Source organism: Ovis canadensis, chromosome 11 (genome assembly GCF_042477335.2).
Source record: "Ovis canadensis isolate MfBH-ARS-UI-01 breed Bighorn chromosome 11, ARS-UI_OviCan_v2, whole genome shotgun sequence".
NCBI lineage: Eukaryota > Metazoa > Chordata > Mammalia > Artiodactyla > Bovidae > Ovis > Ovis canadensis.
Genome location: NC_091255.1, coordinates 27,679,580 through 27,697,566, shown reverse-complemented (window position 1 = coordinate 27,697,566; position 17,987 = coordinate 27,679,580). Strand labels below are relative to the sequence as shown.

The following is a 17,987-nucleotide window of genomic DNA, read 5'->3' as shown; positions in this document are numbered from 1 at the left end:
TGTTGGGGAATGAATAAATTTTCCTCTACCCTTCTAGGTTCTTCTGGCTGGTCTAAGATCAGATTGACATGAGACATATTAAAAGGAAAAAAAATCTAAGAAACATATAGTAACCCTTGCATACATAGGAGAGACCCAGGAGAACTACCCACCAAATGGTCAAAACCATCACTTTAAACACCACCTTCAGCTAAAATCACAAGAGGACGTTGAGGGCAATGGTTGGGGACTTCAAAGAAGAGGAAGGCTATTCACAGAAAAGTCAGTGTTTGGTATGTCGTGTTTGCTGGGTGCAGAGTGGACTCTGTCCTCCACACCTCGCTGTGTTCTTCTGTAAATACCTCTGCTCACGGCTCTATTCCTACAACAGGTCCTTTGTTTGCATTCTTTGCTGCAGTTGTTCAGTTCCGTCACTCGGTTTTGTCCGACTCTTTGCAAACCCGTGTTGAGGAGGAGGTAAAAGAAAAACTGTGAGCCTTCAGTTTCTTGAGAAGAATCAGCCTAAATGAATACTCAGGCCAAAGTGACATGTAGGAGTGGCAACCTTTGCTCCCCTGCACTCTCTAAGTTTCGGTCTCTCCTCATCTGTAAGATGGAGCTAATCATGGGCCTCCTTTGATATGACTGTCGTGAGCACTGAGTGACCTGAGGCTTGGAGGGCACTAGGTCTGACTACAACTCACCAAACTCAGTCCCAGTTGTCTTCTACCATCTGATTTGGAATCACTAAGAGCAAAATTTTCCCTTTAACCTCCTTAAAAGGGATTGTACCAGATCATCCCAACTGCATGGATGACAGTCAAGCTCTTGAATCCTGGATAAATGTCTCACAACTGAAGAAGACCCCACATGACCCCTGGTCCTGTCCAAGTGATGGAGACTTCAGAATCAGAGTGAGGAGGAAGAGCAGCAGATGACGTTCAGGTAGGCTGCTTTTGCCCGAGAGAACGGATCAAGTCTTCACACTTTAGCTAAACATGACACCCTTTCTCCTTCTTTTCCTTTCTTTTTCTCTGCCACTGACTAGGAAAGAGAAAGCCCCACTCTGTAGCCCCCATACATTGCTAAAGAAAGGAATCTTTCAAATGAATTCATCATCAGAATTTCCAGTCCATCCGTCACTATTTAGATCAGATTTACTCCACTTACTACGACTCATCCACGCACAGTAAAACCAACCTACTGACACAGGGTTATGATGAAGGAAAGCGCAGCATTTATTGCAGGTACCAAGCAAGGAGCCCAGGCAAGCTTAAAAACCCCAGATTCCACGATGACTTTCTGGAAAATGGTCTTAAACACAGGGTGAGGGAGAGGGTGAGGGGTGTGTGATCAGCGTAAGGATGTCTTCTGATTGGTTGGTGATGAGGTAATCGGGAGTCAATATCATCAAGCTTCTGAGTTCTAAGACCATGTGAGCACCATGCAGTGAACATCGTCTACATGGTAGCGATTTCTATATCTGTAAAACAGCACCAAGAATTTGGTTCAGATACTGCCTATAGCTCTTGAGGAGGAACTAAAGGTCCCTGATGGTGTCTAATGTTAACCTATTATCACTCTGTTTTGCTTGACTGTTACCCTTTGCTTCTGCATTTGCTCACTTAAATTTAATCCTTGGAACTTGGGGAAGGCCTAGGAGGCTAAAGGTTTATAACACTCATGGGTCATAGGGCTGTCCCAGGATGCCCCCATAGGGTCCTGCTGGGTTACGCATGTCAGAGGGATTAAGCAAACAGTCCTGCCCATGGAGACCACACCAAGGGTGAACAAAGCTGTGGGGACTCTATATCAGTAGCTGAGAGTGATGCTGATGCCTTACAGTCTGAATTTATCTTTGGGTTAGGCTGAGAGTTTGCTACAAATTGGGGCATAGTTAAAGAGAAAACCACAGGTTCAAAATGGCCTCACTTTTGTTGAAGCCCATGATACCAAGCCTAGGTGTAACACCTGACCTAACTGTAGCTTTGACCTTCCCCAGGAATGTAGTCTTAATCAGCCAGTCTGGAATTTTCTAGTCAGCATCCTTGAGGTGATCAGTCTCCTGGGACCTCTCCCTCTTCAGGAGGAAGAAGAAATCTACCTGACCTCTTTTGCTAAACAGTGGTGAAATGCACATCACGTAAAATTGACCGTCTTCAGTGTACTCGCTCAGACTGTAGAGAACCCACCTGCAGTGAGGGAGACCTGGGCTTGATCCCTGGGTTGGGAAGATCCCCTGGAGGAGGGCCTGGCAACCCACTCCAGTAGTTTTGCCTGGAGAAGCACCATGGACAGAGGAGACTGGCAGGCTCTAGTCCACGGGGTCACAACGAGTCGGGCATGACTGAGCAACCAAGCACACTCATGAGTGTGCCTACAGTTCAGTGTCCATGCCTGTGGTTGTGCAAAACTCACCACCATCCAATTCCAGAACTCTTTCATTTTGCAAAATTGGTCCTGACCTTTCAGATGTTGCTAACACATTCAGAAATTATAATACACAGAGAAGGTCAAATAAACCCGGGAATGGCCGCAGAAAGGATATACTGTGCCCTTCGATGTGTATGGTCTCACTGAACTCATACAATGACCTGTGGGGCTGCCGATATTGCTCCTTCCGCAGGTGAAGAGACTAATGCTGGGAGAGGTGAAGTCACTCATCTAAGATTCCCCAGACGATGAAAATGGCAGAGCTGGGGATCTGAGCTGGATTCAGTTTGATTCCAGGTTCTTTCTAGAAGCACAGGGCCTCCTCACCAGGGGGATGACAGAGAGTGACAGAGACAAGAAACCTACTAGTCCAGGAGCCTGAGTGGGTGCCCCAGACAGAGACAGCAACACAAGAAGGACAGACTGGGGGAGCCAGAGGTGTGAACCCAGAAGCACCTGGAGATGAGACTGGCTGGCACCACTGGGTTCACACAGTGGGACCCGCAAGAGGACGGGGCTTCACACCCAGCCCCTGGGGACGAATGCTGGGTGGAGTCTCACCTGGAAGCTGATATAGGACACATGCACACAGCCACCGATGGAGATGGCGTTGACTTGGTCAAAGGGCACACGGTGTGCATAATCCAGGAAGAGGCTCCCGTTCACCATCACCTGTTGAGATGAGCGCACATGGCAGGAAGGGGTCCAGGACCAGGTGGGAGCACACCCGTGCTGCTGGGACCCCTGCTCCCAGACGTTCAGACCTGTATCTAGTTCTTACATCAATCCCCTGTAGGTCAGGGCAACAGCCTGCAGTGCTGTGGGAGTGGCAGGAACATGCTCGGGAAACTAAGTGCATCGAAGGGCAACCTCCACCTGACTCTAGTCCTTGGCTTCTTCGTTCCTCTGGTGTGTGTTTATCACAGTAGGTCTGTCTTTCTAGTCTCAGCTCTCCTGTGGTGTTCTTGAAATATACATGCAAATGTCCATGGGGAGCAGAGAAGAAGTAATGTCAGCTTGTATGATGAGGGGGTGGGGACATTCATGTTCACACAGAGAAAAAAGACACAGATGTACTCAGCTCCCCTCCCATCTCCCCAAGCCCAGAGACACCGCTCTGCTTGCAAAACCAATGTGCGATGCCAGGCAGAACTAAGTCTTTAATAACACCTGCATAAATGCAGCAACAAGGTAACAGGAAAACACATATTCCCAGGGACCTGGAGTGGAAGAAGGGCCATGACAGAGAAATGGAAATAACTTGGACTGAAGGACCCAGGAGGCCAAAAAGCATCACAGTGACTTCTCCAGTGCTTACTTCCAGAGTGAAAGAAGCAACAGGTGAGGGTGTGTAAGGAGGTGAACGCGTGTAAGGAGACTGCGGCCTTACAGGAAATAGTCCTCTTCTCTGTACAAAGTGTTGCTCACATGACTATTTAAAGGCAGCTCGCAGCACCTTATGGGGCTGGGGAACAGACAGCTGAAGAGAGGAGAGTTCCCACTCACCTTGAATGAGGAGCTGTCTACCTTGAAGCAGATCTCAAACAGACTCCCCTTCTGGAAGGGCATCTGCATCTTCTTCTCCTCCGGCCCCCAGTTTCCTAGCTGCATCGTGTTACAGACCACATACCCGCTTCCTTCAAACCGAGGGTTGAAGTGGAAGGCAACGTTGTTTGTGTCACTGATGCCCATCTGAAAGTCCACTTGAAACCTAGGTCAGGGAACATCAGACAGTATCCTGGCTTACTGCCAAGGGTGGGAACAGGAAGTGCTCACTCTGACGGACATCGTCTGGGAGCCTGCATACAACCTGCGTGGCTGGTTGGTACCCATCCCTAGTCTTGTCCCATCCCTTTGGTTCATCGAATTTGCAGTGTGTTTTGTGCAGTTACCACATTTTGCCCTTACAGTGTGGTTTCCTAAAAATAAGGAAGAAATGGGTAAAGAAATTTGTATCCAAGATGGAAGTAGAGGAATGTGCCTAGAAGTGAGAGTCTTTGGGGCCAAGTGGTGGCTTCCTGGAGGTCAGCCTGTGTCTGCTGAGTTGGGAAAGAGGACAAATGGAAAGAACAAGTGCATTGATGGGACACCTACAGAGATGGTGTCTAAAGGGGAGACGCAGAAAAAACCCTAGGTCTCTGGGCATGGGGACCTCAGAGTGTGTGTGTGTCCCTCTTCAGAGGATGTCGTGTGCCCACCTGACCTGAGAGAGGTCAGCAGGCCTGCACCCTGACCCCAGATCTGCCCTGTTCGTCATCTGCAATGACTGAGGACCATGCTATCCTCAAACTGCCCCATGCACCAAAGGGGTGACTGCCTTCCTTCAGGGCTGACAACTGAAATGGCCCAAGGGCACCCCTAAATAATCTCTTGTTCCCATCTCACCTCAGAGGAAGCCCCTCACCATCTCCACCTCTTTTGGCTATAGCTGAAACTATCAGGTGAGGAGGGAAGACAAAAGGAGTTTCCAAGGGGCCTAGCTCACCAAAGGGATGCAGCAAGTCCTTGTTCTGCTCGTTCCCAGATGGAGCTCATGCCTGTCCCCCAACCAAGGTCCAGCCTGAATTATTCAATGAGCATCTCTCTCCCAACACCTTACCTGAACTCAGCCCCAGTGTGGTTCCCAGGCTGCTTCTTGGGGTCGCTCAGGCTCCCAAATAACACACAACAGTCAGACAGCACGTCTGGCTCCCATGCCATCACCACAGAACCAGGCTCCGCCCCACACCCATGGGTGGCCCTCAGTGGACATTCTACCAGCAGAGTGCTCTGTTTTGCTTGTTTATCTGGGGTTTCTTTTGGCTTCAGGGCTCGAGCTCTGGGTCATTGTATACGAAGTTCAGTCCTAGAACTCCACCTCTGGGCTGGCCTGCTTCCCTCCCTAGACGGTGAGCCTCCATTCCCCCTGTCTCTGCAGAGTCTGGTTAATGGTGCCCTGGATGCTACAGGTAGGTGGTAGGGGGCGCTGAGCATTGTTGGCAGGGCCAGGCCCTTCCCATCCCCTGAAAAGGGTGAGGGCAGCTTGGAGGAACAGGATGGACCATCTGAGCTGACAGCACCCTGGTTCACTCAGGGGTGAGGCCGAGAGAGACAACAATTCCCAGTACCTGTTTTCGTCTGTGGAAAGAACACGCCCCATGACGGTGACCTTGTGTCCATCCTGGAGACCCCCTTCAATCCTCCCCGTGAAGGGAACAGGCTGTGGAGAGGAGACAGCGGTCAGTTGGCCTGCCTCCCTCTCTCCATCCTCTCCAGCCCTGGCCGGGGCTGGCCTGGGTGTGGGGCAGCTGCCTAGGGACCAAGTGCAGCTACGAACAGGACAGAAGGAGCCTCAGCTCCATGGACCTTCCAGCCCTGGAGCAAGGAAGTGACACAGATATTCTGAGGTTGGGAGAAGGAGCCCCTCAGGTTCTGAGAGGATGTGACAAGATCAGATTGGCAGCTGACAAAGGAGGAAGTGGCGAGTCCACAGCCCTGAGATGGGAAGGAACCAGGGGAGAGAGGGGGGTGGCTGGACCCCAAGCCAAGCTGCTAGTAAAGACCTAAGTCCTGGCTGGGGACTCAGGGGTCCACCATGGACCAAAGGGACCCACCCACCTATCCTCGAGGATAAACCTTCTGCTCAGCTGAGCAGGCCAAAAAGTCATCCTCCCTGTCCTGCCCATCCCATCCAGAGAATAATGGAGACCTTGACCTTTGCCCCCCGCCCCCACAGCCTCAGAAAGTGCCTCTTCCCGGGTGCTCTCTGCAGCCAGGGGCAGCCCCCTCTTCTGCTCCTGCTCCTGGGCTCCCATCCTTGCTCCAGGCTCCAGGAAGCCTCCCAAGTCCTCACTGGCATCTCCATGCCTCCTGGGCCCCATCACTTTGTCATGTTCTCTTTCCGGAGCCTTTTTAAAGCACCCAGGCTTACGGTGAAGATGCTTCATTTTAGAGCCAGGCATCCTTCAGGTTTGAATCCTGATTCTGCTGCTCATTTACTGAGTGGCCTTGGGAAGCTTATTTAACTTCTCTTTGCCTCAGTTTCTTCATCCATGAAATGAGAACAAGTCCCAGTTTCTGGGTGACATTGATGATTAGTGAGAAAATGTCTGTGGGGAGAGACTGGAGCATCCTTCCAGAATGCTTTCTATCTAACGTGGTTGTACAAACTGCCTTCAACACAGCTCTGTCTCCAAGTCAATTTTCACATTTTCACTCTGTTGAAGTACTTTCTACCTCCTCTAAGTAATATTTTACAAAGATTAAATGCTTACAGGAGCCAGGCAGGTGATTTGCATAGTTGAGCTGGCCAGGTAGGGGGCAGCCGGGAGTGGTGGAGACTGCAGCAAAGAAGGCGTCATCTCCCTCATCTAAAGTGCAATGTCCACTCAGCTGTAACCCGATTACCTTCCAGGCCCAGTGTTGTCAGAGCTTCCAAGTCTTTAGGAGAAGACAGAAATCTGAGATTGTTCTTCTGTAAAACTTTCTAATTGGGGGAGCAAAATGCTTCGAAAAGGATTGTAGTAGGTTTCCTTTGCTATAGGTGACATATAATGAAATATTTTCATTCAACTGATATATCTATATTTGCTTCAAAGCAATCCAGGGGTGGAAAGGAAAGTAGAGCTGGGCAGAGATAAAGCAGATAATTCATGAGTTGAAACTGAGTGACTGGTATGTGTTGTTTTCATCTCTGTATTATACTTTTTCTTTGGCAATGAGTTAAACAGTCTGCAGGCCAAACAAAAAAGATACGCACCAGCTCAATTCAGTCCTAGTCCATGTCCTTCGGTTGTAGGACCACTCAGAATCCAGGGAAGACCCTCTGAGCCCAGTGTGCACAGCTGGCCCTGGGAGTTAACTGGTGATGCCAGAACCCCACTCAGACAGACTGTGCTCCCAGACCTTGGGCAGGTGTCTTTTGCGGCCCGCAGGTCTGGTAAATTCTGCCATTAAAAACTTTGGTGACATTAAGCAAATCACAACGTCTCTGCATCTCTGAGTTCTTTCTGTCAAAATCCATGTCAGTGATTTTGGAGAAGCAGAACACAGGCTGACTAGCATGGTGCTCTTGCCTGAATCCCCTCATTTGTTGGAGTTTGAAATCCCCCTAAGAGCCTTTCTCACCATCAGGAGAGACAAGGCTGAAAATGTATCCACCTGGCATCATGGGCTCCTCCCTTAAGCATAATCACACTAAGGCATAGAGTGATAGGAAGGGTTCTCAGGGCACAGAAGGAAGGCAGGATGGAGGAAGCCCTGTGTGGATCATGGGGGTGGGCAGTACAGGTTTGCCAGGAGCCAGCACGGGAGATCCCGCCCATGGCAAAGGTCATGAGGAAGAGGCCTGACAGGCAAAGGTGAGATCAGGCCTCAAGGGGCCCCCCTTCTCGAGCATCTACCCCAAAACCAGAATCTGTCTGTCTTATTATTTCATGACGTTCACCAACTCCTCGGACATTAACAGGGGGCTATCCCCGACCACCTTTCTCTGGAGAAAATCAACTTAGGGCTCTAGGTAGTAAGTCTCCTGGACATGAGAAGAATATTTCAAATCAAACCCCCTCTGTTAGCATTCTAGCTTGCTTGGCAGGTTTATCTAGACTCTTGCAGCTACACATATGATTGTTCACAGCCTCTCAACTGTGAGAGGCACGGGAAGCCTAAAACATAGAGCCTTTCAAAGAATTAAAAGTTATTAGAGTAGTGCTGGTGTAGGATTTCATTATTGGGCCAATGGTTGCTGCCAAGTTCCCATGTCTCTTATCCACTGTGCACCTGGGAGTACATTAGTTAACATAGTTGGAATGTGAGAAAAACAAGCAGTAACCTTGGAATTAACCACATCAGACTTTTGAGCTAATTGGTTCTTTCTTTGTTGTAACTCACTGCACCTTTGCTCCGTGAGAAATGTAACTCTGTTTAGCATTTTCTGAGGCTGACATAGATTCGAAATATAAAGAAAAAACACTTTGAGGGAAAATAAGTTTTCTGGTTGAGCAGCCTTTATCAAAAGAGGGTCATTAAATGTCCACAGGCCCCCAAGGCCAGAAGATAATGTACACAACATTGTCTATGGGAAAAGTCTGCAGAAAAAATCTTGGTTTCAAAAAAGACAAAACAGATGTAATGTTTGGGCTGACTCTGTATGACTTTGCATCTTTCATTTCCTCTATGTACAAGTCAAGGTATAAAAGTCCCTTTTGAAAATAAAGTAATGGGCCTCGCTCACCGAAGCTTGGTCACCCTAGGTCTTTCTTTTTTCTTTTTCTCCTCTATTTTCTTATCTGCAACATTCTTTCCTTATCTCTCTTTCGAAGTCATTTTCCACACGTCACCTTTCTCCTTCGGGCTCCCCTGGATCCTGCGGGGGCTGGACCCCGGCACAGGTTAATCTTAGGGAAGGATTCCCCCAAAAAAACTTCATGAGATTTTAATGTCTTAAGTGGTGCCCTCACATTCTGCAACACAAGATGATTTCAAATTGAGTATAATGCAAAGACAAGATTACTCATTACTGCATTCTAATAGCAAAGAATTGGAAATGAATCCAGAAGTCCGCTAGCAAGAAAATAGTGAAATTAATTACGGTATTTCCACACAACAGATTCTAGGGAGACTTAACAAGAAAAGAGGAAGAAGGGACCACTTTGAGAACTGATAAGTAATATTGCCCTCTGTATTATTTTTTAAATGGGTAGGAGTGGCTATATACATATACTTACTTATTATAAAGAAAACTTTTCTGGAAAGATTCAAAGAAACCACTAATATTTATTGACTCCAAGAAGGTTATGGTAGACTGAGTAATTACACCCTCTCCCTTTTCCCCACCAAAAATGCCAACATTATAATTCCTAAAAGTTGTGAATATGCTACGTTACCCAGCAAAAGGGACTTTGCAGGTATAATTAAGAATCTTGAGACTGTGTGTGTGGGGGGGGGGGGGGGGGCGGTTATCTGGAATATCTGCATGGGCCCAATAGTCACAGGGTCTGCAAAGAGGGAGGCGGAGGAGGAGAGTCGGCTGTAGGAGATGTGACAACAGAAGCAGGAAGCTGCGGCTTTAGAGAAGGAGGAAAGTGAAGAGTTCCCTGGTGATCCAGCAGTGGTTAAGTATCCGCCGTCCAATGCAGCAATTGAGGGTTAGATCCCTGGTTGCGGAACTAAGATCCCACGTGGGCCACAGCTAGAGAGCCCATGGGCCACAAGGAAGATTCCTTGTGCCGCAATTGAGACCTGACAGAGTAAAAAAAAAAAAAAAGATCGAAGGAGGAGGAAGGGGCCACAAGCCAGGGCAAGCGGGCAGCCTCTGGAAGTTGGAAAAAACAAGGACACATTCTCCCCTGAGGCTCCAGAGGAAACAGCTTTGCTGACATTTGATTCTAGATTTCTAACCTCAGAACTGTAAGGAAATGAATTTGTATGGTTTAAGCCTGGTGTGGCCGATGGCCCCTCTGTGCATGTGCGTGTGTGTCTGTGATCTTAGCAGGAAAGAGCAGCACAGGCCTTTGCTTCCTATGACCCAGGAAGATGGGTTTTTATGTTGGATTTGTAGCCTCACAGATTAGGCTGGCCTCCCAACTCCATGTGCTGGAAGCTCTGATGTCACCAAGTCACATGACCTGTCTACAGTTGGGCTTTTGAATCCAAGGATTAGAGAGTAAAAACATGTCATCAGAATAATAAAATGGCTGAACCTGGAAGCGGCTCCGGGTCCCCCATCTGATGGAGAACAAGACCCAGGCGACACATCCTGACTCAGACCACTGTGGAGGCACCCACCAGGCAGCCCAGCTTCCTCCAGCCCCACCGGCAGCCCTCACTAGATGGGCTGAAGGACTTTGGACATTGCACGGAGCACACAGGCCACACCAGGGCTCCTGGGGAGGTGAGCTTGAGTGGGGACCAAGCAGCTCCCCAGCACCTGATGCCTCATGCAACCCTCCCCACGAAGGGCTCCGTCAGCCCACCTGCCCAGCCTCTCAGGAACCTGAGCCCAGGAAAGGCTCCTACAGCAGGGCCAGGCCAGGAAGCAGTGAGCTCAGAAAGTTCTGGGACCCAGGCTTCTGCCTGCCTGCCTCCTCCTCCCCCAGGGCACTCCTCCTCCCCCAGGGCACTCTCTGTGGATACCTCCTTCCCTCCGGATGGGGGAAATCAAGACACCTCCCTCCTCAGCACTTATTACCTGGGAACCTTACAAGTGGCCTCCATCTCTGTGAGCCTCAGTAATACATGTATGTTGTGGAGATGATAAGGGTTTAAACCAGCTGTCCCAGTCTTTCTGGCCCCAGGGACTAGTTTCACGGGAGACAATTTTTACAAGGCTGGGAAGATGTGAAAGATGCGGAGTGGCTATAAATACAGATGGAGCGTCACTAGCTCATGAGCTGCTCACCTCCCGCTGTGCAGCCCAGTTCCTACCAGGCCATGCACAAACACCAGTCCATGCCTGGAGGTGGGGACCGCTGGTTTAAACAAGGCTGCCTATGACAAGACCTCCACACAGGGGGTTAAAAGTGCCCAGAAGAGAGCACTTTGCACCCTGCAGCGCAGGGGCAGCCCGCTCCCCCCTCCTGGGACAGTCTTTCTCAAACACCCTTGACCTGCCCTGCCTAGCTCTCTCAACCCTCAGACCCAGACACCTGTTCGGAAGGGCTTTCCTCCTGCACCCAGACTCTTAACAATTCTAAACACTTTCAGAGGCCCCCACAGTGGGCCAGATACCTTTCAAACTCTCTCAACGTGCTACCTTGCTTGATCCTTAGCCGAGCTCTGGGTGGTGACTTGATTATTCCCATTATGCCCAAGCAGAAACTGAGGCCAAGAGAGGTAAAGTAACTTGCTTGGGGTCATCCAGCTAGTAAATGGCTGAACCCAGGGAGGTCATTTCCAAGTAAGTGTGCTTAGAAGGGCACTTGTTCCATGTTCCATTGTTATCCTCCCCAGAAAACGCTTACTTTCCTTCATGTTAAACAAAAAAAGGAAATTCACCTTTCTATTTATTACTTAGACTCTTCTTCCCCCACTGAGCACCTAGGACAGGAGAGAGATCAGGAGGAAGCTCAGGAAACATTTGTCCCACGCACAAATCCTGGTGCCCCTCGGCCTTGAGCAGCATGGAGGAGATGGGCACAGGCAGGAGTGAGGGCAGGGCCGCCCTAGTTGGTGTGTCTGCCCTTCGTCTGTTCTCTTTGGAACGAGGCCTCCCCCAGCCTCCTGTAACCCCAGCAGGAGCTGTTTCCTCAGAGCCCCAGAGCCGCGTCCCCCTGGTTGAGGCCTCCCCAGCCCTGGAACTCACTGGGTTTATGTAGGGGTCCTGGGTCTCCCTGAAGGCCCGTTCTTCAATGCCTACGTGACCACTCTCGCTTTGCATGCTGTCCAGGTAGACCTCTGCAACAGGAATGACTCACCAAGATACAGAATTCAATGCAGTTTACTTGTTATGCAATGGGGAGGAGCCAGGAGGAGGAGAAAGTCAGTTTAGAGGAAGGGAGAAAGGTAGGGAGGAAGACGGAGGACAGAAGTGGGTGCTCCTCTCCAGGGCCTTCTCCCCTCTGCTCTCCTCCTTCCCTCCAGCCCAAGTCAGAATAGTTCACGTAGGCTCAGACATTCTCACCACGTGCACAGCTTCTGGAAGACACTGCCCCTGAGCGTGTGGCTGTGTCATATCCAGACAACAGTGTATGTGATGGGGTGCTGCCTGGGCATGGGGTGGCAGTGCTGCAGGAAGGCCTAGTTATACCCATTTTGCAGACCGGAAAACTAAGGCTCAGAGAATCTACAGGTCATATCCAAGGTCACACAGCTCACTAGCGGCAGCTTGAGCCATATAATGCTATTCTACTTCTTCAAAAGGTATTCCTCCCCTTTAAAATTCCTCTTCTCACCTAAAAGCATAATCATGTAAAAAGAAATGTTTTGAAAATAGAAAACCCGGTGGTGGAGGTTCCCTTATCCTTGTACATAATGATCCCCCGGGAAATTCTGACCCCTCATCTCTGTGAATTTCTCTCTCTTTTCTCTCTTGATTCTGGGCTTTAAAATGGGGAGCAGAGACATCTCAGACATAATAGAATATTCCAAGTGACTTTGCGTTGGAGGCAATATATTGAAAACTGTCTTTAATTGGTTCCAGTACCTTGTTGATGGAAATGTTTGACTGAAACAGAGACTCACGATCAGCTTTTGTCGGAAAGGGGTTTGGGGAGGAAACACACAGCAACAACAGATTTAGCAGAGATGAAATAGTCCCCCACCGTGTGCTAGAGACAGGACCCCGTGTTCAGCCAGGACAAGCAGCTGAGGGGACTATAGGTACTGAGTGTGGTGCAGGTGCCCTGGGGCTGAGAACCTGTCTGCACCTCTCTCTAATCTTGGGCTTGCCTCAGTGCTGCAGAATTTGCAAAGACTGACTTATTTGAGATGTTCCCATAGATTGAGCACACATGCCTCCTCTGTCCACCCTCTGTCCCCACTACATTTCTAGATCAACCACAATGTTCCTGGATTTAAGGGGCTGATGGCGCAGTTGAAGCAGAAAGGAGGAAAAGAAGGGGAAATGCTTTGCAATCCTGTTTGACACCAGGAACACAGGGACCATTTCCTCATCTTCTGGGATAAAGATCACTGAACTCTCATTCAGTGCAGGTTGGAGTGTAAAATGCAAGAGTGTCGGAAACTTGGTGGGTCTTCTGCCTCTACTGTGTCCAGGCTCCTCTGATTCTAGATGTTTACCCAGGAGAGATGAAAACATATGCATGCATGCATGACAGCCTCACTCACCGTAGCCCCACACTGGAATCACGCTGTCCACGAGCCACAGAAAGGAAACATGAACGATGATGTGACCACAATGGACTAGCCCTTGGCAATAAAAAGGGGCCAAAGATATAGGCACGATCATCAGAGACACTCACCGCTGTGCACAGGAGCCAGGCACGAGTGAGCACAGGCTGGAGTCTTTTATTAGATAAAATCCAACAATGGGTCAGAAAAGCGATGACCCATGCGGGCCCAACTGGGAGGAACCCGGAGGAATCATCTGGGTGCTGGAAATGTCCTGGCGCTTGACCCAGGTGATGGTCACACAGCTGTTTACAACATAAAAACTCATCCAACAGACTAGGGTCTATGTGTTTACCTGAACCATAATTCAATTAAATACTGTTTTGTTTTGTTTTAATTCTCAGAGCCCAGGGAGACACAGAGACAGCTAGAGTTCCAGTAAACACACTTTGGCATCACCAGACAACTTGGAAGCTGTCGTCAGTCGTCAAGTCGTGTCTGCCTCTGCAACTCCGTGGACTGCAGCGTGCCAGGCTCCTCTGTCCTACACTATCTCCTGGAGTTTGCTCAAATTCATGTCTATTGAGTTGGTGACACAATCTAACCATCTCATCCTCTGCTGTCCCCTTCTCCTCCTACCTCCAATCTTTCCCAGCATCAGGGTCTTTTCCAATGAATCGGCTCTTCACATCAGGTGGCCAAAGTACTGGAGCTTCAGCCTCAGCACAAGTTCTTCCAATGCATATCCCAGGTTGATTTCCTTTGGGTTTGATTGGTTTGATCCCCTTGCTGTCCAAGGGACTCTCAAAGAGTCTGCTCAAGCATCACAATTCAAAAGCATCAATTCTCCGGCATCAATCTTCTTTATGGTCCAACATTCACAGCTATACATAACTACTGGAAAGACCATAGCTTTGACTATGAATCTTTTTTGGCAAAGTGGTGTCTCTGCTTTTTAAAATGCCATCTGGGTTTTTCATAGCTTTCCTTCCAAGGAGCAAGAGTCTTTTAACTTCATAGCTGCAGTCACCACCTGCAGTGATTTTGGATCCCAAGAAAATGAAATCTCTCACTGTTTTCATTTTCACATTCTATTTGCCATGAAGTGATGGGACCAGAGACCATGATCTTAAGTTTTTTTTATGTTGGATTTTAAGCCATCTTTTTCACTCTCTTCATTCACTTTCAACAAGAGGCTCTTTAGTTCCTCTTCACGTTCTTGCCATTAGAGTGGTACCATCTGCCTTTCTGAGGTTGTTGATATTTCTCCCAGCAATCTTGACTCCAGATTATAGCTCATCCAGCCTGGCTTTTCTCATAATGTACTTTGCATAAAGTTAAATAAGCAGGCTGACAGCAGACAGCCTTGTCATACTCCTTTCCCAATTTTCAGCAGGTCAGTTGTTCCATGTCCAGTTCTAACTGTGGCTTCTTGACCCTCATACAGGGTTTCGGGAGAAAGGTAAGTTGGTCTGGTGAGTAAGTAAATGAAAGTTGCTCACACGTGTTGGACTCTTTACTACCCCATGGATTATACAGTCCATGGAATTCTCCAGGCCAGAATACTAGACTGGGTAACCTTTCCCTTCAGGGGATCTTGCCAACCCAGGGATCGAACCCAGGTCTCTCGCATTGCAGGTAGATTCTTTACCAGCTGAGCCATAAGGGACGCCCTAGAATACTGCAGTGGGGAGCCTATTCCTTTTCCAGCGGATCTTCCCGACCCAGGAATCGAACCGGGGTCTCCTGCATTGTTGGCAGATTCTTTACCAACTGAGCTTTCAGGGAAGCCCAAGGTGATCTGGTGCTCCTTAAGAATTTTCCAGTTTGTTTTGTTCCACACAGTCAAAGGCTGTAGTGTAGTCAGTGAAGCAGAAGTAGGTGTTTTCTTCTGGAATTTCCTTGCTTTCTCTATGATCCAACAAATGTTGGCAATTTGATCTCAGGTTCCTCAGGCTTTTCTAAACCCAGCTTGTACTTCTGGAAGATCTCAGTTCATGTACCGCTAAAGCCTAGCTTGAAGGATTTTGAGCATACCCTTGCTGGCCTGTGAAATGAGCACAACTGAGTCACTGTGAGTCCAACCCAAAAAGAAGAGTCCACGTCTCTGCTCCCACTCCACAGAGAGAGGCAACAGCCAAATGTGAGGGTCAGTGTATTTTCAGATGGATGGAGACAGTAGGGAGGCATCTCCAAAACCCAGTGCCTGGCACAGTTGACCTCAGCAGCCTGTCGTCACCGTGCAGTCACTGAGATCCCTTCCCAGGGCCTGGTTCTTGTCTTAAGGAGGTGAGAGGCAGCCCTCAGAGCTCTGTTACTCAAAGTTGCAGACACTTGTCTGAGGCTATCCATTCTCTGCCCTATAGACCATAGGATCTATTCTCAATGTGTTGGCCACCTCACACTCTCAAGAAATTGACAAGTATTGACGAGGTCTTGGAGAAAGGAGGCCTTTGGCACTGTTGGAAACACAGTAAACATGCCTGATCCTAAGGGACTAGTATTAAGCTTTTGATTGCTAAAGCTTCTATTTCAAACACGCGTTTTGCATGAACACACTGTCAGCTGTATACCAGCTTCAAGGTAAGCCCCCACGCCTGCCTCACCCATCAAGTTCTCCTTTCTAGAAAACCTTGGGCAACGTAGATAACCATGTGAGTGACCCCACCTGTCTCTTCCTGCCCCTGGTTCTCTCTTCACCACCCCACCCTAGGACTCCAATAAAGCCAGAAGCCCAGTTCTCTGCTCCCTCCCCCTCCACACTGGCCACTGTCCTGTGTGGCCCTCAAGATATGAGAGTAAGAATCCCTGTTTTACCAAAGCTTCCTCCTGGTTGTTGCTGAGCTGCATCCACCAGCTGAGGAAATGCCTGCAGGGACTCCCGCGAGTAGTAAAGGCCCACATGAGGGCCCCCAGGTACTCCTGAACTGCCAGCATCTCCATGCATAATCAGAGACAAAAGCCACACAGGTTACAGCACGGATGTTGGGGAATGAAGAGACTGTCCTGTATCCTTCTATGTTCTTCAGGCCAGTTTAAGAACTAAATTGACATGAGGCAGATGAACAGGAGATAAATCTAACAAGAGTTTATTAACACATATATATGGGAGACACCCAAGAGAATTAGCCCACCAAAACGGTCAACGCCCTCAGCTTAAATAATACCTGCAACTAAAGACAGAAGAGAATGTTGAGGGTATGGTTTGGGACTTCATAGAAGAGGAAGGGGATTCACAGACAAGCAAATGTTTGGTGAACAAGTGCTTGCTGGGCTCAGAGTGGACTCTGATCTCTAGGTCCTGCCGCGTTTCCCCACCACACCTCCCCCAGGGTCTTTCGGAGATATCACTGGTCAAGGCTCTATTTCTGGAACAGACCTGTTTCTTGAAAAAGAATCAGTCTAGGGACTTCCCTGACGGTCCAGTGGTTAAGACTCCAGACTTCCATTGCAGGGAGTGAGGCTTTAATCCCTGGTGGGAGAACTAAGATCCCTCACGTCACGTACCAACCCCCACCCACTCCCCATCCCACCAAAAAAAAAAAAAGAATCAGCCTAAATGAATCCTCCTGGCAAAACTGGAAAATCACATCAATGTGACTTCCTAGTCCCATTAGACCTGTGAGATTTCTCCAAAGGGCCAGAGTTTTCCTTCATAGGGGGAGCACCCCAAACTGGAGCTGAGGCTTCTGACTGTCAAAGTTACCTGGGGCTCCTGTAGGGAAATTAGAATCAGACATCTCAAGCTCAAAGGAGCCTCTGGCACTCTTCATTTATTATCATTGTGTCCCTCTCCTTTGCAAAGCATTTCGAACTTCAAGATTGTATACATGTGAGCCATTAAGGGGCCACTGCTCTCCTTATCTTAACATATCTAATATATACCTCAAAAAACTTTCCTTCAGGACAGATGAAATACTCCCTGTTTTTAAAAGTTTGATAACACCAAAACACAAAAGACATAGGGACATTCCAACAAAGATGGCACAAATTCCATCATTGGTGCACAGATCAACCATTTCTCAAAGCAGGTAAATAAATTGACCCTACAAAACAAATCAGCTAGTTCCCACTAGGCTGTTCCTACCCCCACAAGAACGAGTTTCCCCATGAACTGGTTCCGACTCAGAAACAGTCCAACCACAATTCCCCTTCTTCAAGGTTCAGTTCAGTTCAGTTCAGCTCAGCCGCTGAGGGGAAACTCAGGCCGAGGAGGCAGTCGTCATCACCACCCAGGCAGGTGGAGAAGCAACTGACCATGAGGAACAAACACGCGGAAGAGAGGGTGCATCCCTGCCCCCAGACAGAGCTGAATTGTTCAGCTGTGAAGTTGGGGGTGAAGTGGGGCTCTGTGTGCCCATGCCAGGATTATCTGTGTTCTGTTCAGTTCAGTTCAGTCACTCAGTTATGTCCGACTCATTGCAACCCCATGAATTGCAGCATGCCAGGCCTCTCTGTCCATCACCACCTCCCAGAGTTCACTCAGACTCATGTCCATCAAGTTGGTGATGCCATCCAGCCATCTTATCCTCTGTCATCCCCTTTTCCTGCTGCCCCCAATGCCTCCCCAGCATCAGAGTCTTTTCCAATGAGTCAACTCTTTGCATGAGGTGGCCAAAGTATTGGCGTTTCAGCTTTACCATCATTCCTTCCAAAGAAATCCCAGGGTTGATCTCCTTCAGAATGGACTGCTTGGATCTCCTTGCAGTCCAAGGGACTCTCAAGAGTCTTCTCCAACACCACAGTTCAAAAGCATCAATTCTTCGGTGCTCAGCTTTCTTCACAGTCCAACTGTCACATCCATACAT

General features: G+C 48.7%; 1 protein-coding gene across 1 annotated transcript; it reads right to left on the bottom strand.

The window, feature by feature from the left end:
* Nucleotides 1-1,193: 1,193 nt before the first annotated feature.
* LOC138447278 (galectin-9B-like) lies at nucleotides 1,194-11,843 on the bottom strand. The gene is made up of 5 exons (XM_069602947.1): nucleotides 11,693-11,843; nucleotides 5,520-5,611; nucleotides 3,919-4,123; nucleotides 2,974-3,084; nucleotides 1,194-1,462 (listed from the first exon to the last, which is right to left on the bottom strand). The coding sequence occupies exons 1-5, from the start codon at nucleotides 11,765-11,767 to the stop codon at nucleotides 1,457-1,459; spliced, it is 489 nt and encodes a 162-aa protein (XP_069459048.1). The 5' UTR covers nucleotides 11,768-11,843; the 3' UTR covers nucleotides 1,194-1,456.
* Between the last annotated feature and the right edge of the window lie 6,144 nt (nucleotides 11,844-17,987).